Consider the following 21,417-nt stretch of genomic DNA (forward strand, 5'->3'; position numbering starts at 1 on the left):
TCTTTCTTTATTTGTAATAATCTTGTGGCTTTGCATCATCTCATTGCACCCTTAATCTTATCCCTTCATCGTTCTTATCAGTTGCATATTTTTTACTAGAGGATTTCAGCATCATTTGCGTAGATTTATTACATTATGGAAATTCAAATAAAAATGGTCGATTTATTGATTTGTATTTTATACCTTATGTTCCTATAAATAATCCACATACTATATTTTATGTGTTACAAACATTAGAATTTCTTAGTGCAGATTATATGCCGCTATGTATTACCTGCAGTTTTTTTATCTGAGAGTTTGAAATCAAAATAGATGTTTTGAAAGAAAAATCTGAATATTTTTTCTACAAAAATGTTATGAACAACCCCTTCTATTCCTTAATATTTAATTATTGATGAATAAAATTTGTCTCTGCAGATTATATGTCACTGCAGACAATATAATGAAATTTTTTCAAAGTAAGAAAATTTACACTTGCATACTTATACACAGTAACATTAGATTTAGATAACTTTAGATATATTCTAAATTTCTATGTATATTTTGCTCATTTTCCTCATTCACAATACAAACCTCGCACTTATAATGTCTATCATAGCCGATCTGATGCTGTTTTTTTTAAAATGATATTTATTTAGCGCATCATTCAATTGAATGCTTTAGAAGACCGAGCAGTTCATGAAAAACAGCAGTGGGATTCTGCAGTTAAGTTCTTGGATTCGAGTTTGAAAGAAAGGCTTATGCAAAGTTAGTATTCTCTTACATTATCTACATTTCTAAAGCCTGAGATTTGAAGATTCTGCATTCTATCTAGTTGAGTAAAATAAAAATATTTGCATGTACAGTAACATGATTGATACTCTATTTGCAGCCGAAGCATATATTTCGGAAATGATGGGTCCATCATTCTCAGAAAGATGGTGGCACTGGACATCAAAGACAGAGCAGCAGCAAACGTGGTCTGCTGTCAAGTCAGAAATAGAAAAAATTCTCCTAAATTCACGTAACTATGTACGTATGGTTTGTTTTTGAGGAGAAATGTAATGGTCCCCCACAATGCCACATGTTCTATAACTGATTACAGTTAGTTATTGACTTCTTCATTTTTCATTTAGAATCGAGGGCCATCTCTTACAGTCGATGAACTAACAGCAGTGAGAAAAAATTTACAAGCATCTAATGTTGAAGTAGATTATGATACAGTATGTGTTTCTTTGCTTTATTTACTTGTATTTCCATGAGTCGTATAATGTACAAGCATCTATTGTATTTCTGCATTAGCTGGCATGTAAGACTCTTATGACATTAATTCTTTTAATGTTGGAGCCTGGTCCTTTCCATCATGTCAGGAAAAGTGATGTTTGATAAGGATGACAAAATACATCCAAAAGACTGCTATCAATTTATATTAAATGTTGAAAAGTAAGCAAGTATTTACCTATTTCTTTAATTTTATTTACCATCAACCTAACACAAAATAGAGATACAGTCGAGGCTCATTATAATGACCATGCATTACTGTGACATTTCCATTATAAAGACTGGTGTGATAAGTCCAGAATGTTTTCCTATTCGTACCATGTTATTTTTTTCATCCTATATTACAAGCTACAAAGACCATTCAATTGAATACAAGGTCCCAACTCAGCTCTGTCCCCGTCCCTTTTTTTTAAAAAATTTAACTTTCAATACAATAATCTTCCAATATAACGTTGATTTTCAGTGGAACAATAGGTGTTGTTGCTGTGTCTCAGGGCCGCAACTAGATACTTTGTCATCCGGGGCAAACTGGCATTTTAGCATACCTTGTAATAATGTAGAAGAAGCAGTTAAAGGGAGAATTCAGTGCCCCTTCTGGTTCAGTGCCCCGGGCACCAGATCTGCCTGCTCCCCCCTAGTTGTGGCCTTGCTGTGTCTTATATACTTTTTTTGCATGTTCAGAAATTGAAAGATGTTGTTGCTTTCATATTATAACACAGTTTGCCATGAAGCTCTTTAATGTCTGCTCATTTCAATCTTGAAACACTGTATCAAAGAATGCAAAAATCCTTCATGTTATAACTAACTCATCTAATCTATGCAAAAAAATCGTAGTATTTGACATTCATAAATTAATCACCATTTGAAGCCAAGCATGAAGCTCAAACTTCCTTAAAATGGAAAGGATTCTAAAATTTCGGGAACCTATGAGGTTTAAATTGGCCAATTCAATCTATTCTAGGAATGCAAATTGATTACCCAAAGTCTGTGATTTGGCTCTTCCAGCATGCCAGGAAAATGAGGGCTTCCCCCAGTATGTCGGTCTACCATGATTTTTCTCTAGCACATGCCAGCTAATGCTGAGGAACATGGTACATGTTTTTTTTTCTTCTATATCTTGTATATGGATTGGTTAACATGTTAATTTTTATATTGTTCATCTTTCCTACAAACATTGCTAACAATTATGAGCATATTCTAGCTTTTAGGCTTGACTTGCCAAATATTTTGACAACTATCTTATCGAGGATCAAAGGGCAGTAAATTGCCCTTTAGGTATACACTGGAGTTATATGTGATATTGAAAGAAAATATCATGAGTTATTCGTAACTCAAGCACTGGAATATAAAAAAGCCATTTAAGTATTGTGTTATCAGGTTAATGTCATAATTTACATGATATTTATTTTACATAAACATAAAAAGTTATGTATACAATTAATCCTCATAATTTTCTTTTAATGCAGATAAAGCAAGTTTGGCTACCCGTATACAGACGCCATTTCCTACAGAGGTCTTTGTCTAGGACGAATGATTGTCGCAAAGCATTCTACTTATATCATCAAGGATTGGATTCTGAGGTTAATGAGAACCTTTTTATTTTGTCATTGCTTTAAGACAGACAACCTGAACTCATAAGAACCTTGATTAACCGGGGAGAGTGAACCCCCCACAGTTGCCTCTGGCATCGAGAATCTAGGCTTGAGATGATCCCTTGAAAATGTAAAAATAACTGCTTGTGTGTGTATATCTCAGGTTAATTCATTTTATCTGATGATAGTTTTTTCTCCCTACATATCAAGCTCTCTGATGCTTCTTAAATTTGTTGAGCTATCCTTGCATTACGACTCATCATAACCCAGTTTTTATTTAAAAGATCATTTCCATCTGCAGCAAAATGTCATGAGAAATAGTTGAGATACAGAACCAGATACAGAAATAGTTTGATACAGAAACTTGAGAACAATTACACTAGAGCAGAGGTTCCCTCATGTATACGAACGCACGGTTATATACGGAGAACACAAAGGTTTAAATTGTAATAAAGTTTAATTACAGACATGAGCAAAGGTACGACTGACTCGAGCTGATACAAATGAACATCTGCCTCAAAAGGCGGGAAAAATAACATAGATGATAATTGTGTAAGCGGTGCCATCTAGTGGCGATACAGAGAAAAAGAATAATATGAAATACTACAGCTACATACACAAACACCTCAGGAACATCTGCTACATGGCATTGCTATTACATCACTAGAATGTTCTTCATTGTTCAAGAATATTCTTGCTGATAGAAGGTTGTAGTTTTTGCTGCTATAAATGAGGGGGGGGGGGGCACGGCAGGCACCAAGATTTTCAGGTGTCCATGAATAAAAGTGGGGAGTCCATGGCAGACACTGAGATTTCTAGGAGGGTTAATGACTAAAATTGTTTGGGAACGGCTGTTATAGATCAGAGGTTCTTAACTTTTTTATTTGGCTGTTCCCCCAGTCAACCAAAATTTGAATTCTCGCACTACTAGTGTACTTTAATTTTCATTCTTGCATAATTGCAAGTGAAAAAATAAAACTATTTATATATTCAGTTCTATGCTTTTTTTAACTTCTGATGAAAAGGAGAAAATTTTTCATGGTTTTATTTTATTTCATGCAGATTGATTGCAATGACATTGTATTATTCTGGAGGATACAAAAAATGCTGCAGACTACATCTAATGCTCTTCGACAACAGATAATGAATGCTGAAGGTAAGATTTTTCCACTTTCTACAAAAATGTTGGTTTTCAAGGCCAAAAAATTTCAAGTTAAGGAGCAATAGTTTGTGGAAACTATAACTTCCAATTGTTACATTCCTTTTTATATTTTCTTAAATTTCCAGCTCGCAGGTTAGAAAAAGAAATTAAAGAAGTTTTAGATGATTACAGTCAAGATCCAGACAAAAGAAAAACATTGCTTACAGGGAGACGAGTCCAATTAGCAGAGGAATTGAGTAAGTATTACATTTTATTAGAAGTTTTGTTTATATGTATCTGAATCATTAAAGATATCTATTGTACTAAAACATTTTTATGTATTGCACACTTGTCTGATCTCAAGGCATTTCAATAACACTCCCAAATTGTTGTGCTACACTTGATGGGAATTGCAATCCTATTACCAAAACATTATATATAAATATAGTTTTACTTCCCCCATCCCCCAAAATATCTTTCAATAAGTGAATTAACGGTAGAACTTTGCCACTGGACTTATCCTATTGCCTAAAATATCTTGCAGTATTCATCTATTGCTTATAAAATATCTTGCAGTATTCATCTATTGCTTATAAAATATCTTGCAGTATTCATCTATTGCTTATAAAATATCTTGCAGTATTCATCTATTGCTTATAAAATATCTTGCAGTATTCATCTATTGCTTATAAAATATCTTGCAGTATTCATCTATTGCTTATAAAATATCTTGCAGTATTCATCTATTGCTTATAAAATATCTTGCAGTATTCATCTATTGCTTATAAAATATCTTGCAGTATTCATGACCAGAACAAAAAAGAATCATGATACAGAGGTAAATACAGAGCTTGACAAATACCTGGGACTAAATCTCCATTGCAACAAAAAAAACCCCACATGATATTGAAATCAAAAATTTTCTACATGTGATTGCTAAACTAAAGTCTGAGAGCAACACATGAAATTTTTAAAATTTATGTCAACCTGTCTATGAATGTAGAAAGACAGTTTTAAGTACAAAAAATAAGATTAAATATCCAAACATATTTTGGACTATTTCTCTTTCTTGAAAAAATAATAGTGTTTTAAAATATTCACACATAAATGATGCTTTGCAGCACTCTAGGGAGTGTTTTTGGTTGAAATATCTTGCAGCATACCTGACGCACCCTATTGTGCTGCAACATATCATTAAAGCAAAATGGTCCAAAATATCTTCAGATATTCAATTTTTTTTTTACTTTTCGGTACTTGAAACTGTCTTCCTTTGTCTGTAGATATGCTGACATAAATTCCGAAAATTGCATGTATTTTGTCCGCAGACTCCAGTTTAGTAACCACATATATAGAAAATTTTAAGTTTTGTTACTATGGTGTTATTATTATTTTGCAATGGGGATTCTGTCCCTGGTTATTTGTCAAGTTCTGTTGGTATTTACCCCTGTTACCCTTTACCTTTCAAGTTCTGTATTTACCCCTGTCATGATTTTTTGTTTCCCTTCTGAACTTTTGTATTCTTCTTAATATACCTAATATAGGTTCCATATTTTTTTTCAGAGAGGGTTAGACAGATACAAGAAAAACTAGAAGAATTCGTGGCAGCTCTGAATGCAGAAAGCTGAGATGTTACCAAAGCTTAGTCATTATTCAAATTATATTTATGTTTGTGTGTGTGAGGAAGAGAGCGCATAAGCATCAAGCTTGCGTCATCAGCGCACAGCCGGTTTTGTGCTGTACATATACCTAGATTTTTGGAGAGGTATTCCTAATGCATTATACAGCTTCTGTTTCAAATTGTTTTCATGAGTAATTAGAACATTTAAAAAAAAATAGTGCAGAAATTTCTACGCATATTTTTATTGAAAAAAGAATGTGAAAGAACACAATCTCTAATATTGTATTAAATCATGAAATTGAATTTGTTGGACCACATTCTTTTATAAAAATGTTTCTGGAATGCCTTGTGTGATTTAATTTGATTACATAGTGGCCCTTTATATAGTTTCATGTATTTTACAAACTTTTTATAAATGCTGATATGCAGGGTGGGCAAAAAGTTCTTCAAAATTTAAAAAATTCATTAAAAACCGGGAAAATAACCAAAATAACAAATGGTTTGAAGGGTTAGCATCGCTAGGTCACAGGAACTTTTTAAGACAAGAAAAAAAAACAGCTGATAGGTGGCGCTGACTTACACAAGTCAAAGAAAAGACATGCAAATGATAAACAGAATGTCTCCAAGTCTTTTATTACAGCAGTACGTGTTCCACATGACCACCACAGGGGATAACACATTGCAGGCGAGTCACAAATCCAGCAATGGCAGAGTGCAGCAGGTCTGGATGTATGCATGACACCTCTCTGCATATGATATCTTTCAGTTCCGACAGATTGGATAGACCGGATCGATCGTACACCCAAGATTTCGAATATCCCCATAAGCAGAAGTCTGCTGGTGTCAAATCTGGAGGCCGAGGAGGCCATGGGAACCTGCAACGCCTGCTAATGATTTTGTCTTCCCCGAACGTCTGTATCAGGAATGCCTTGACCGGAGTAGCAGTGTGACTAGTTGCTCCATCTTGCATAAATGCGACGGTAGAAAGTGCATCTCTTTCACACAAACAATTTGTGAAAGTTGCTAGATTTGTGACTCGCCTGAAATGTGTTATCCCCTGTGGTGGTGGTCATGTGGAACACATACTGCTATAATAAATGATTTGGAAGTATTCTGTTCGTTATTTGCGTATCTTTCCTTTGACTTGTGTACATCAGTGCTACCTATTGCCCTTTTTCTGAATTATTTGTAGAACTATAGGGCTCTTTGCAGAACAATACAAAACATTCTGCTTTGGGGGAATTCCTGGTATGCAAAATTGAATGATAATTGACATCTTTTGTATGTGAAAAAGTACTAAACACAAAAAGGCCATTATAAATTTCTTTCTCTTATATTTGTATGAGTCAATCCTTGCTATTGCAAATCCAGTTTATGGTCTGTTACTACTAAACCATACATGCACCTCATCTATATTCCTCTTCGGAACTTCTAACAAATTGGTTCATGTTTGCACATTTTGTGTTTAGGTGAAACAATAGTTTGCATTACAAAGCAGTTGGATTCATAGGACTATTCTAGGTTTGTAGCATTTAAGGTATTTTTAGGGCATGCAGAGGCCTAAACAATATTTGCAATGCTCAGCAAAGAGCTAGAAATAAAGGTGCTTTATTTGTCAAAAACGATTTCACTGGCATTAAACAGTAAAATGTGAACAAATTCCTTTAAAAAAATGGACAACACAGTAAAACCATCCAGTTCACCTTGACTTATTTAAAATTGGACCTTGTAATTTACAAATTTTGCACTGTGTTTTTAGAAGTGGTCTTGAAAGAGCATCATATTCTTAAAAAACTTACATGCCTTCATAATTTGCTGTGCATTGTCGAAGAGAGTTGACAGACTGGACTGTGGAAGACTCCAAAACATAATGTAATTTATATTGTGAGGAGAGACAGAAAATTATCTGTGGTTGTTAGTACTCTGTTTTGGCCAAAAATTGTTTTTGTAGCTATGTCATTTCTGTCATTTTGCTTTGGCTTGAGTCAATCTTACAGGATACTGAAATAGTACAATGAAAATTTTTTTTATTGATTTCTTTTTATTATGCTATGATTATGTTGTCTAAGGGAAGGGGTACCCTCTCCTTGTGTTACTTTTTTTCATTTTTTGAGTGGGAGCTCTTCATCCAACTACTTTCGTTATATGTGGGGTATTGGCTCATAAAGGGTTCAACTGTACAATGATACCTTGGCTGACAAAGATAATTCATTGCAGAATCACATTTGTTAGCAGAGACATCTCTTATCGGCAGATTTCTATGGAAAATCATTTAATTTGTTCCAAGTTTTGTCCAAAAGTTTTATAAAATGATGAAAAAAAGCATTATAAAAAGACAAGAACAGATCGAAGACTGGAGTTTTACAATTGGATAAATCAGAATTTGCTGGATGAAAGATCTTTTTATTTTACACTATGTACATAACCCAGTTCCGTTAACATGGAATGAAGCTAAGGGTAAAGCAGGGAAAGGGTTGTCACAGATGGCCTCCATACATACATTGAGCAACGAGACTTTGCTCAGCATCTCAGAGAGATATAGCTTTAAAATATGCATGTACACAGGAAGGAGTGGACTGACGTGGATGGTATTTTCATGAATTATTGCCGGAGGGGGAGAAAGGGTGTCACAGCATCTTCATAAAATTCTTTTGAAGACTCGAGTTACCTGAGCCTAGGTACTGCAATTCTAGTATAGCCTATTCTACATAACCCCATCCTAGTTCCAGAATTACTAGAGTGTATGAAAGGTGAGACCCCCAATTTGAGATTCAACAAACAGCTCATAAAAAAAGTTATTCTACCATATTACTGTCCTAAACTGATGGCAGTTATCGGCAGCTGTTTCCACTGTGCCATGATATGATGGAGGTTCTATGTATGAATTACAAATTTCAAAAAGCACTTATTTCCAAAAATCAATGTTTTTTACAAGACACAAAAAAAACCGAATTTTTGTTGAATCGTTTGAGTTATTAGAGCAATTTTTTTCAAATGATTATTTCAAAAAATTATAGACAACTAGGAGTGTTGGAAGTATTTTGCACCTGTGGGTGCCCGTCTTGAGTTGGATGTGGGAAATTTAGATTTCTGAATCAATTCTAGGGGTGCTCAGACCCGCTCTACAAATTTCTGTGGTGCTTGAGCACCTCCAGCTCTGACGCCACTGATGACAACCGTTTACATTAATTTTAGAAGAAGAAAAAAATTGCTCAAATAAAAAAAAAGTCAGATAATGTCAATAAAGTCAAATAAACAGTTCTACAGAAATTTAGCTTTTTGTGTCTCATGAAAAATTTTGATTCTCGGAGATGAGCCCTTTTCCAAAAATTTGCGATTCATGTATGAATTTTTAGCATATACACGAATGCGAGAATGATTGTGTAATACTATATGAGTGAATCATTTCTATTAATTAAATCATAATTAAAAAATTTTGTTTTCATGTTATTGTACCTTGAAAATAATTTTTCTTTTTTCAAAGTTAGAATGTATACTATCAGATCTGTCTGTTAAACGCTGATATAATAAATGCTGTACAGTTGATAGAGACAAACTATGACCTGCTATCCGTAAACATGTACATGTGATTAGTAAATGTTTATATTAATATCATAGTATTCTTGTTTGTTTTTTGATCTGAGTTTTCGTTGAATTTTCACATTTCAAAATTGGCACAGTGTAGATAATTTTTAGTATTGTTCAGTTTCTTGTGTTACAGCCAAAGCCTGAAATCGGCCAGTCAAACTGGCCAATGTCCGAATTTTGGCCTTTTGCTGGCCCATATATATCGATCCCTATGATTTGAGGTCATCGCCACGTTGGCGTATTTTTTGTGTGATAATTATGGCCATTCGTAATCGTGGTTAGCTATGGCAACTCTTTCGATCAAAGGAAGCCGAATATAGATTCATAAGGGCTTGTGAAAGCTCGAAATTTGGACATTGGTTGGGTCAACTGGGCCAGCCAGTTTGTGAAGTGGTCGATTCCAGGCTTTGGCAATAACATATGCATAAGACAGCTGGATCTTTACGTAAATTGTGTGTAAAATGTTTCTGAAAATCAATGAAACTGAGATGCTTGTCTCTTTGATGTTTTGATTTTTGCAATTACTAGTTTAATTCCTTGTCTCATAGATCAACAAAAACCTGGATCCTGTTCACATTATATAGAAAAGCACAGCAATTCGCATGTATTTATGGTTTCGTTACCTGAGGGATTTTGAATTTCTGTCCTCGTGTTATAGTTGGATGCTCTTGACTTTATTAAAATTTGTCACCCTTGGCTATAGCCCCTTAGCCGCCTCTGTAAACACACCTCTGGATGTACCTTATTAAGGCTCAACAAATTACTGTGTACGGAGGAAAGGGGGTTTCAAAAAGAATCCCTCAACTTTGAAATAACAACTCTGAAACTGGGATAGATAGAAAAACAGACAGCTTGCAATTTTGAGATGGGCGGTCCTGGAATTTTAAATACATGGGTTTGCAAAATTACAATTTTAACTAATAGATCATTCTACAGTTGTTTTATTTCACAACTTTCCATGGGGCCATTTAAAAGTCATTGTTTGCAGCAATTGTCCTCAAATGCTGTACTCAGTTCTGCTTGGACAGTTCATCTGAGGCACACACCCATTGCAAGAAAGCCACTTCAAACTCCACTCTTTTGTTAAGTCATTGAAGCGGCCAACTGCAATTCATTGGTTTGTTTTTTTTTCAATTTGACCCATGTTTGAGAAGCACAATATTACTCACTGTTAACTAATTCCACAAACCGGCATTGGAATTCCATGCTGGCCCCTTCTATCCATGGCCCCCAGAAGGGTGAGGCTGACAGGGCTCTAGCCAAGTCTGGCCTGGGGGTGCCACCAAAGGACCCAGGATTTGGGGGCCATGTCTATCACCGTTTCCAAGCTTCAAAGTTAGGAATCCTTTTCTGAACTCCCCACCCCTTCAGGTGTAATGGGAGGGGGAATGGATCAAATTTATTTTTAGTAGAATTGAATAGATAGTGTGAAAAATATTGTCCCACAATAGATTCGACATTGGTTCCGCTCGTAACTAGGCTGAGGCAGTGCCTCGAGGTGACGAGCCGAATGGGGCCCCACAAAAATTTACACTTATTTGACATAATAACCCTTTCAAAAGGGGCTCCGAAAAGGCAGACTAGGGTCGCGGAAGCACCACCACATTATTCTGAATAATACACGACAAAACTTGTGGATGTGTAAAAACAAATATATTTATAAGCTGTATTCAAATTGTTTTTTTTTTTTCATTTCATCTCCGTCGATGGTCAAAATTTCTGAAGCAACGTCACCAGCGCCCAGGGCCGCAACTAGATGCTTGGTCAGCTGGGGCAAGCACGCATTCTGGCGCCTCCTTGTTATGCAAAAGGAGAGGCTAAAGGGTGAAATATGCTCTTCATATCTGCTTCGGCACCAGACCCATCTGCTCCCCATTAGTTGCGGCCCTGAGTGCGCCTCGTCCCGAATGACATCGAAGCTGATCTTCTCACTTGAACCGTATACGTGTTGTAGTTTCCAATCGTTTGCGCAAGGATCGATGCGAAGTACACGAAGTTGATCAGAGACTGGAAGAAAAATAATTTCAAGGATTAGATGTCACACACGGACACACGCCGAATTCTAACAGCCACTCCTAGGACTTGAACAGAAATTGTCGATGATGTTAGTGAATCGACATTTTCGACCACAAATTTGGCAAAAATGTTATAACTATAACGGGGCCGTTCTTAAGTATTACGTCAGCAAATGTTTAGCCATTTTTGACGCCCTCCTTCGCCAGCAAAATTTCTTCATTAGCTCTGCACCCTGCCTCTTAACGCATATTGGGATCAGAGCCGTACGCGGGGGAAGGGGAATAGAGGAGCTCTCGTGCCCCATCCCTCGTTAAAAAATTAAAATTTCGGAAGAAAATACCTTTATATGTGTGTGTGTGTTTGTTATAATCAATTTCTGTTCACTTCAATGCTATTTGAAGGCTAAGAACTCAAAAATTCTTTTCAAGAAATTCATTGCTACTCATCCTCTAAGCCAGCGGCTCTCAACCTTTTTTCACTCGCGGAGCCCTATCCACTATACAATTTCTATGGCGGAGCCCTCTGTGACTCAGAACCCTTTTTTGTACATAATTTTTATGGCAGAACCTTGTGGGCCTCTTTTATCGTCGCGGAGCACCGGTTGAGAACCCCTTCTCTAAGCCAGTTTCCCAAAATTTTTGTCACATCGCCCCCTTCAGAAATTTTTTCCCCCAACGCAATCTAACCCATAGGATCCTGTTATACCCGTAGCTTCTACTGCCCCCTGGAACTTTCCATCACCCACGTTGGGAATCACTGCTCTAAGCCGTAGATGCTAAACCCATGATCCGCGGACAAAATGTGACCCTCGGGGTTATCTGATGTGGCCCGCTACCACAAACCTAATGTGAAAATGAACTAAGCGGCACATTTGCAAATCGCTTAAGTGACCCGTGGAACAATTCCAGAGCATTTAAGCGGCCCATAGCACATTTTAAGATCACTGAAGTAGGCCCGTGGCACATTCTAAAGATCATCGTGGTAGCAGGCAAAAGGTGACACAGTTGCAGAACACTTAAGCGATCCGTGACTTATTTAGAGATCCCTTGAGTGACACGTGGCACAGTTTTAGAGCACTCAAGTGGCACCTAGTGCGGTTCTGAATCACTCGCAAGTTACCCGCAGCCTATTCCTAGATGGATGGTGGATACAGCCCATTCTCAGATAAAGTGGCTCTGTAGGAGACAGAAATAGAGAGAAAAAACTAGTTCAGATGCCCACAAACTATCAAAAGGTTTTTCTCGTTTTTGGCGCATCGAGGAATCGAGGAAGATACATAGAGAACAAGGGCGTAGCGGGGGGGGGGGGGGGGACTTGGCTCGCCGTGACGGCGCTGACAAAGGTCGGCGACGCCACGACGCACACTTTGAGGAAAAACTACTACTAAACGACATACGCGCACCTCGTCCATATTTCTCTGCGAAACTTCTAAAGAATTGGTACATGTTGGAACGTGCGTGTACGTATTGTGAAGTTTCTGTGTAATATGATGCTTGTTATAATGCCACCACATCTATTTTTCGAGCTATGGGGGAAGTGTAATTGAAGATTTATACCGTTGGGGGCTTGTTGCTCACTGTGTCGAAACTTTTCTACGGGGAAATCGCCTCGCATTCGCCTATATTCAGAGCCGTCTTAAGAGTATCATGGGCCTCCGGGCCAATTTATTTTTCCGAGGCCCTACCAAACGAATTCTCGGAAATTTCAACCAGATCTCATTTTTGAGAGGTCCGTCTTCGCTTGAGGTGCCCGGGTGGACCCATGTCTTAAGACGGCACTGCCTATATTCATATGTGTTACTTCACACCAAAAAGTAATCACTGAAATGCTCCGGCAAACACAAAAACATAACCAGTATTTTGTGAAAATTTTTGCCATTATCATATCAGATAATTTTCGTTTCCATGCTATGCACCGGTATAAGGTGCATAGCATGGGAACGAAAATTTATGCAGCAACCAATTTTAAATATTCGAGGAATTATAACAAATAGGTTTGCTTTTATTCGATAGGTAGCAACAGGGGGTACCAGCCCAACGCTTTTAACCTCGTGTTTTATAACAGAGAGTGTATTATTGTTGCATTGGAACTAGGGCCGTCTTAACAACTAATTTTACTAGAAGAATTCTAACAAATAGTTTTGTTTTTATTTGATAGGTGGCAGCAGGAATCCCAGTTTAACGCTTTAGTTTTCCTTATCCCCCAATTATTATTTTCTCGTCGGTCCGCGAATGGGGGGAAAGGTTTAAGAACACTGATTTAGATTATTACTTGATCATAGAATTGTGTGATCACTTACTTGAAAACACAGTATTAATACAGTGTACCAGGCTCTGGGCTGTATATTGGCTGCACCTGGAATCAAATGACGTATTAATAATTAGCATTCGTGCAATGCAGCATAGATGGATATGGCAGTATTGCGTATAAATTCTCAGATCGTCTTACCACAAAGGGTTGCAGCGGATACGGATAGATACATCATTTTTATGTACTGCGTGATGGCGAGGCTCTCTTCCATCTTGTCCACGCTGCCAAACTCCCAGCTGTCATTCTGAAATGCATCAACCAATGGGATAATTAAATTGGCAACTTGTCTTCAATGGGTTATCGTTGCATTTTTTGGATTCTGGATTAACGAGGATATATAGTCCAGCGTTTCTCAACCTATGATCAGCCCTGGTTCTAATCCCCCGCCCTCTTTAGAAGTAAAAAAAAAATTAAAAGCGCTCCCTCGAGAAAATTCTGCATACGTAGCCGATTGATCTCATGTGTGTAATGTACATAGGAATGCGATGAATTGACATCATCATCATTGTGCCCCCGCCCCCATAGAGTTAGTTTCTAGTCTATCTCTGCCAATGTTCATAGGGGGTTCAACTGAGTTGTCGGTGGAGCTCCATGACACACCCCTTCCCCCCCCCCCACACACACAATGGTAGCACGGGCCCGGGAAAAATATTATCATTGTTTTTTTACACTGTAAATTCGTCCACCAAAGTACTCAGTCTAGGGTGACCTCGCTCCTGGATGGGAGGGGGGTGCCCTGGGTGAGCATCGAGACGCTCTCGCAGAGAAAGGAAAAATTTTATTCTTACATGAAATGTGCCTTCTGACTTTTTCCCCCAGATGGGAAGAGGGGGGAGGGGGCGTCACATATTCTAAATTTTACACCTGTTGTTTCTCTGCTCACAGAATTTCGCTATCTGTGCTGAATGACAAAATAACCCGCTACCTTATACAATATAGGGAATTTTTAGAGGTGGGACCAGGTCAGTGAACGACCAAAAGATTGACCAGAAATGTGTGGAAGCGAGTGAGTAGCCCACCAAGAGCCCCTAGTAGTCCTTCAAGAAAGTTATCGTAGACATAAATTATGCGTATAAAATATATTTAATGCGGGGGGGGGGGGAGTCCCAGAAATTATTTTTACGTGGTAAATTTTACGTCCCGCATAAGTGGTAATATGAAAAAATATTTTTTTTACAAAAACAGAACAACACAGCCATCTTTCAACTGTAGCAATGATAATGATTATTCAAAATAATACTACAAATAAACCAGAATTATTCGCAAATAGAGAGAGCCCCACAGATCATTTTCTCTACCGACTCTGGTGGTGGCGGTCCTGGAATTGGCCTATTCCTGAGAGTCTAATAACATTTTATTTTGGACTTGAAATCAATGTATAACTTGGATAATAATGCAGTTATTATAAACTATAATTAAAACAATACCACGGATTAAGTGCAACCGATTTTTCAGCTAGTTTTTGGACCCTTAATACCTTTGAGTTTAGTTACTTTTTCTTTCTTCCAAAAAGTATGCCTTTTTTAGTGCCTATTTTAGGCATTTTTAGTGCTTTTTTGCCTGCCTATTCGGACCATTTTTAGTGCCTGAACTTCCACGCTCTAGTCGTCTCTAATTTTGAGACTAGATGGCATCACCAACAATTTATATCAAACAGCGTAAATACCCATTTTACGAGTTCAAGCTAGGGCCAGTGCCGTCTTAACGCATGGGCCCACCCGGGCACGGCCCTGTGGGCCTCAGAAAAATGAGAAGTAGTTGAATTTTTCGATAATTTAACAAGTAAGGTCTCAGTGAAATCATTTTTCCCTGAGAGCCCCGTGATGGTCTTAAGATGGCCCTGGTATGTGTGCATTCCCACGACTTTAGTGAATATTACAAATTTAATAAGTATCGTTGATAAAACGGGACAAATGTATATTAAAAAAAATCGGAACAATGAAAATTACAGGAATGTCCCGTATTACGGGACACAAGTGTTCCGTCAAATTGTTTCGGACATTTTTTTACTAGTCCTTTTTTTAGAAAGGTTGAGAAACACTGCTATATAGTGGATTATTTTACGTAGATATGTTTTCCTGGTGTTTTGTCAACTCACTTCAATTCTGTATATGATGAAATACAGTCCAGCAAAAGTGATGACTGTGGCAACGTACGTCTGTGCCAAGAAACTTCCCACTACTTTGTGCCTTAGCATCTGCCTTGACAGGACCACTGTAAAAAAAATAAATAAATAAAACTGGTAAATATTTTGTTCTAAATATTGGATCATGTCTGACATGATTAATTGGTTAGAGCAGTGGTTCTGAACCGGGGCCTCACAATTTTAGAAAAATTTCCGATTACATGCAAATTTCGAAGATTACGTCTGTATGGCTAATCAGAGATGTGAATTGAGAGAGAAAAGCTATCGGATTGGTTTACATTGAAAAAAAAATTTCCGAAGTCGTCGCATATTTTTTATGATGAAATCCTTCGAGTACTTCATTTGAAAGCAAAAAGAAAGAATGTAAAAGGTATTGCTATTGCGCTTTGAGCAGGGCTGTGATATTTCGGGGGGGGGGGGGGGGGCCGACGAAGAAATTTTGTAAAAAGAGTGACCAAAAAAATTTAATTTCAAACAAAGCGCATAGAATATTTGTTTTCGCAACTTTCCTCTATTTAAGTAACATTAACATAATTGAGGAAAAAAAAAGTGCTGCATGTAATCTGGGTGGTTTTTATGACGACGTTGTAGGGCTGACAGTAGGCTCTATTGTTGTGCGCATAGACACCGGAACCTAGGGGCTGGGGGCCATTTGACAACCCCCAATAAATTTTGTAAGGGAAACTGAGCCAACCACAGAGTTAGAATAATATCTTTAGTCTATGGAGCTTAACACCTTCTGTAGCAGAAAGCCACCGCGCGAAGCTCGTGACGTCACTGAAGTCGCCCATTCCACCTATAGCCATTGTATATACTGCAAAAAAAGTAAAGATTTCGCATACGTCATCTTACTATATCCAATGGCTACAGGTGAAATGGACGACTTCAGTGACGTGAAAGCTCCGCGCGGAGGCTTTCTGCTATAATAGGTGTTGGCTGAGCCCCCCCCCCCAATAATTTCTGAAAAAACAATGCAATCAATGGCGTAGCGAGGGGGGGGGGCTTGGGGGTCTGCCCAAAGGCTGGGGGTGACCAAAAAAATTTTATTTCAAACAAAGCGCATAGAATATTTGTTTTCGCAACTTTCCTCTATTCAAGTAACATTAACATAATTGAGGAAAAAAAAAGTGCTGCATGTAATCTGGGTGGAAATGCGGATTCCGATTTTCATTCATAAATAACTCGCTGTAAGCGAATAATTTTGTATTTTTAACATTAGCTTTTTTACAATCACTTCCGAGTCACTCGTAACAGCGAGGTCCTCGCTATAAGCAATGCTCGTTATAACGTACTTTTACCGCATTTCTTATTTTCAAGACACGTGTTGTGTATAATTATACGTGGACCTATTCAATCGAAACTCATTTCCGTAGTTTTACTGAAATGGAAAGTTTCTAAATAAAGACGGAGAAAATAATTTGCACGCCCTGAATTCGGCAAGTCGCGTAGAAAGTTATAAAGAGAGAGAGAAGTTAAAAAAAACTAGTTTATTTCTTCATTTTATAATAAATAAACAGAATCGTCCGCATGTGACGTCACAGCCCACCACCGACTGATTCCTGACCTACATGTCAATTATCTTAATTGGACACTGCCGATACAAAAAAAAAAGCTTTCTAAAAATGGAATATTTTAGAATTGGCCAGAGAGAAGACACACACACACACGAATCTCTGCGTCGCACCATCTTCAACTTTCGCTTCCAAATGTCTGAATTGTGGACCAGGCTGTCACTCGCGGCCAGGCTCGAGCAACAATCCGGGAAGCCCGATATCGATTTCTTGAAATTTCTTTCAAGTAAGTAGTTTCCTCGTTGCTCTTGTTGTTTATCTGTATAATTCTTTCCTGTGTGCAGCAGGTGTCTTCAACGTGTGGCCCACGGGCCATACGAAAAAAATATAAAGAAATTATTCTCTAGAATAAATGAAAGAAATAATCCCAGAATAAATGAAGGAAATGATCCCAGAATAAATGAAAGAAATAATTCTAGAATGAATGAAAAAAAAATAATTCTAGAATGAATGAAAAAAATAATTCTAGAATGAATGAAGGAAATGATCCCAGAATAAAGGAAAAATAATTCTAGAATAAATGAAAGAAATAATCTCAGAATAAAGGAAAATAATTCTAGAATAAATGAAAGAAATAATTCCAGAATAAATGAAAGAAATGATCCCAGAATAAAGGAAAAATAATTCTAGAATAAATGAAAGAAATAATTACAGAATAAATAAAAGAAATAATTCCAGAGTTGATGAAAAAATAATTCCAGAAATGATTAAAATTCAGAATATAAAGTCTGGATTACACTGTAAAAGTTTAATCTTTTTGAAAACACATCTTTTATAAAACTTGAAAAATGCACCCAATAAGCGGTTACATTTGCTCGAATGTAACCGCTTATTGGTTGAATTTTTCAAGTTTTATAAAAGGACTTTTTTAAACTTTTAGTCTAATCCCGGCCTTACTAAAAAAGAAATAATTTCAAAATTTTTCAAAACAAATAATTTAAGAATTAGGCCGGTATTGCACTATAAAAATTCCTTATAATTTGTTTTATAAAACTTGCAACCTTTGGTTACATTCGAGCGAATGTGACCAATAAACTTATTGGCGTTTTTTTTTCCAAGTTTTATAAAAGATCTTTTATAAAACCTTTACAGTGTAATCCCGGCCTTAGTGAAAAAAAAAACTTATAAATCAATGAGAGAAATAATTTCGTAGTTTCCGGTGGAAATTATTTTTCACATTCAATAACAGAATAACTGCATATTTATTGAAAGGAACATTTCAAGAGATATTGTGAGGAGGAAAATAATTCCAGAATTATCGAAATAACTAATTAAAGTGATTTCTGATTAAAATTAATAGCAGAATTAATTAATTTAATCAGCAATTTATCAAAAATATTTTTTTCAGAATTAGTGAACAATATTTCTTTACAATCATAATTGATAATTAGTAAAAGAAATAATTTCCGAATAAATAAAAGTCTATTTTTGTTCCTGTTTAACTCGGGGCCCCGTTGGTCCCCCCCCCCCTTTATTAAGATGTCACTAAATTACACGAGTTCGTGGCCCGCGGGCTTCGTGGGAAGTTTTAATTTCGCCCGCAGTGTCTGAAAGGTTGAAGACCCCTGTGTTAAACGCTTTGAATGTTTTAACATCTTTTGGCCCATCGAAAGGAATAAGCTGCTTTAGTTTGGGGGCAAGAAAAAACAACTTTCAACTTTCAACAACTCGTGGATAAAACGAAATTAATTGAAAGTTGCACACAAGGCCGGACTTGGGCAGGTGCGAAGGTTGCGATCGCACCGGGCCGCCAGATTTTAAGGGGGGGGGGGCACAAACTGAATCTGATCACATTCATTACGTATTCATTCAACTATAGCTGCTTCAAAAAGCTATAGTAGTATACTATAGTTTTGTCGATCTATTGATGAAAAATATGTCGATTTTTTAACAGAGCAATTGATTTATAATTAATATAAATATTTAATTTATATTAAATATTTTGTCACTGAGTATTGTTCATTTTAGGTCATATTTTTAAGCACTTTAAAAAAAAATTGCACATTTTTGTATTTCTAAATACCGTAATTTCACATGAATATGGTCCAAACACCCGTGCTCACTGAAACATCGATAATCGAAATGCTAACAACATCTAGTTATCCATTTAATTACTAAAGCAGAGCATAGATAATGTAATATGGAGATAATGGAGGCGTGGTTCGGACGCGCTGTCCGATACTTTCCCACGAATCAGCTGTTAGTTGAGGGCTATGTTTTTCACGTTATCTTGTCCAGTTGCAAACTTTCTCGTCTACAAGTTACTACAACAAGCTTTTTCTGCACTATTGAAGGTTCTGTATTACAGGTAATTTAGCGTTTACATGTGTTTAATAAACATTTTTATTGTTGCGTGCGTGTAAAAATAATTATAGAACAAATAATAGAAAATTGTAGTTTGCTCTCAACTATGATCCCACCATTTTTATGTACCACAAGCTATTACCCGCAGCCATGGCCCCCACAAGGGGTGGGCTGGCAAGGCTCCAGCCCTGGGGCCCGGGACGATTTTCACCATTTCTTTGCTTTTTCACGCTATAAATTCATCATAAAGGGTCCCGTGAAAGTGTGGTCGGGAGGGGGCCCCCGCAAAAGATCCCAGCCTAGGGGCCCTGCTCTAGTATGTGGGGCCATGCCCGCAGCTTCACTCGCGTGGATTTGGTAATCTGAAAATTACTCGTCGATGATTCCCCCGTGTAACATTTGAACCCCTTTGGGGGATGAATTTTCAGAAATCCCGTCTTAGTGTGGGTATTTATATTATAAAATACAGTATTGACTAAATTTCCTATTTATGGCTTCAGTGATGATTGCTCCGTATAACCGTTATACCCCACCTAAAGGTGCTGAATTTTGGAATATCCCTTTTCAGTGAATCTCTACATTACAATACAAAAATACTGATCAAATTAATACGAGACCTTGAACTCCCTTAGGGGCCATTCAAGTATTACGTCGGCATCGAGGGGGGGGGGGGGGTTCCGGATTTGCTGACTTTTGATGACAAGGGGTGGGGGGAGAGGGGTTTGAAGGTTGCTTATGTCATCAACCACCCCTTTTTGAAGATATGAAATATTCTAAGCTGCTGATGACATTTTGCTGACGGGGGGGGGGGGGTTCAAAAATGGCTGAAAATCTGCTTACGTAATACTTGAATGTGCCCCGTATGACCCCCTTAGCGGTCGAATTTCGAAAAATCCTGTCATAGTCATGAAACGGAACTTCAAACCAAATTTCATGATGAGCTTCAGTGGTTTTGGCTCGACGTGATTTCTCTATGAAACCCCCCCCCCCTTTTGACCCCCCCCCCTTAGGGGTCGAATTTAGAAAACCCCCCTTTTCATGTTCTTCTAGCAAAGAAGATAAAGATGGATAAATGATACAGTGTTGAAGTAGATTTCCTCAACTATGGTTCGTAAGCAAATTTATAACACGAAGTATATGATGGACTATAGTTAAGACTTCATAGCACACAACTATGCTCCAAAATTTAATTTTAAAAAAATCCATATTTGAGCTGCATAAGGAATAAAAAAATTTTTAATATTAATGCTTGATCTTTCTACAGGCAATATCAGCAAAGCAATTTTTTTGAATATCTTGAATACAGAAGTTATGATGATTAATCTAGAAAATGGTGTTATTTTAGACAATAGTTTCCCAACCTTTTTTGTCCCACATCGCCCCTTTCTTCAGAAATTTTTTTCTCCCATCGCCCTCTCCCCTCCAACAAAATCTAATCCATAGGATCTTATGTTATACCCGTAGCTTCCACCGCCCCCTGGAACTTTCCATCGCCCCCAAGGGGGCGTTAACGCCCATGTTGGAAATCACTGTTTTAGACCATAGTTGTGTGAAACTACGGTACATGTGTTAATTTTTTTGCACATATTTTTAGCTTTATTGCATGCTTATCTTTTGTCTTAAATTAGGCAATACTCTTCTGGTGCTTTTAATATACGTTTTTTTTTTTTTAATTTTATGCACATTTCTATTTTTATGCATATTTTTTCTTTTATGCATGTTTATCATTTTCAGGGAAAATTCGTTTTTAAACGCACATTTTTTCCTGTAACGTATATTTTTCAATAGACGTACAATGCATACGTTCTTCCGGGCAGTATTTCTCAACCGCTGGGCCGCGGCCCTAACACTAGTCACACCGGGCCGTGAGT

General features: G+C 37.2%; 2 protein-coding genes across 4 annotated transcripts in view; one reads left to right on the plus strand and one right to left on the minus strand.

Moving 5' to 3' along the window:
• The window catches only part of Opa1 (Opa1 mitochondrial dynamin like GTPase), a 31,916-nt gene extending 25,762 nt beyond the window's left edge, over positions 1-6,154 (plus strand). Inside the window, exons 22-28 of one of the 2 annotated variants that reach the window (XM_089241676.1) lie at positions 639-747; positions 872-1,011; positions 1,116-1,202; positions 2,727-2,840; positions 3,915-4,008; positions 4,140-4,250; positions 5,554-6,154. In XM_089241676.1, the coding sequence (XP_089097802.1) occupies positions 639-747; positions 872-1,011; positions 1,116-1,202; positions 2,727-2,840; positions 3,915-4,008; positions 4,140-4,250; positions 5,554-5,618 (720 nt within the window). In that variant the 3' untranslated portion in view covers positions 5,619-6,154. The remainder of the gene's footprint in view (positions 1-638; positions 748-871; positions 1,012-1,115; positions 1,203-2,726; positions 2,841-3,914; positions 4,009-4,139; positions 4,251-5,553) is intronic. The other variant, XM_089241677.1, reaches the window with a different exon arrangement.
• Positions 6,155-10,801: 4,647 nt separating this feature from the next.
• Positions 10,802-21,417, minus strand: part of LOC149078084 (uncharacterized) — a 37,548-nt gene continuing 26,932 nt past the window's right edge. For both annotated transcript variants that reach the window (XM_089241679.1, XM_089241678.1), the window contains 4 exons: positions 15,624-15,739; positions 13,664-13,769; positions 13,515-13,570; positions 10,802-11,206 (listed from right to left, as the gene is read on the minus strand). In XM_089241679.1, coding sequence (XP_089097805.1) covers positions 11,075-11,206; positions 13,515-13,570; positions 13,664-13,769; positions 15,624-15,739 — 410 coding nt within the window. In that variant the 3' untranslated portion in view covers positions 10,802-11,074. The remainder of the gene's footprint in view (positions 11,207-13,514; positions 13,571-13,663; positions 13,770-15,623; positions 15,740-21,417) is intronic.

Source organism: Pholcus phalangioides, unplaced genomic scaffold, assembly GCF_987345545.1.
Source record: "Pholcus phalangioides strain wild (caught in Gottingen) unplaced genomic scaffold, Ppha-v1.0 ptg000014l_1, whole genome shotgun sequence".
NCBI lineage: Eukaryota > Metazoa > Arthropoda > Arachnida > Araneae > Pholcidae > Pholcus > Pholcus phalangioides.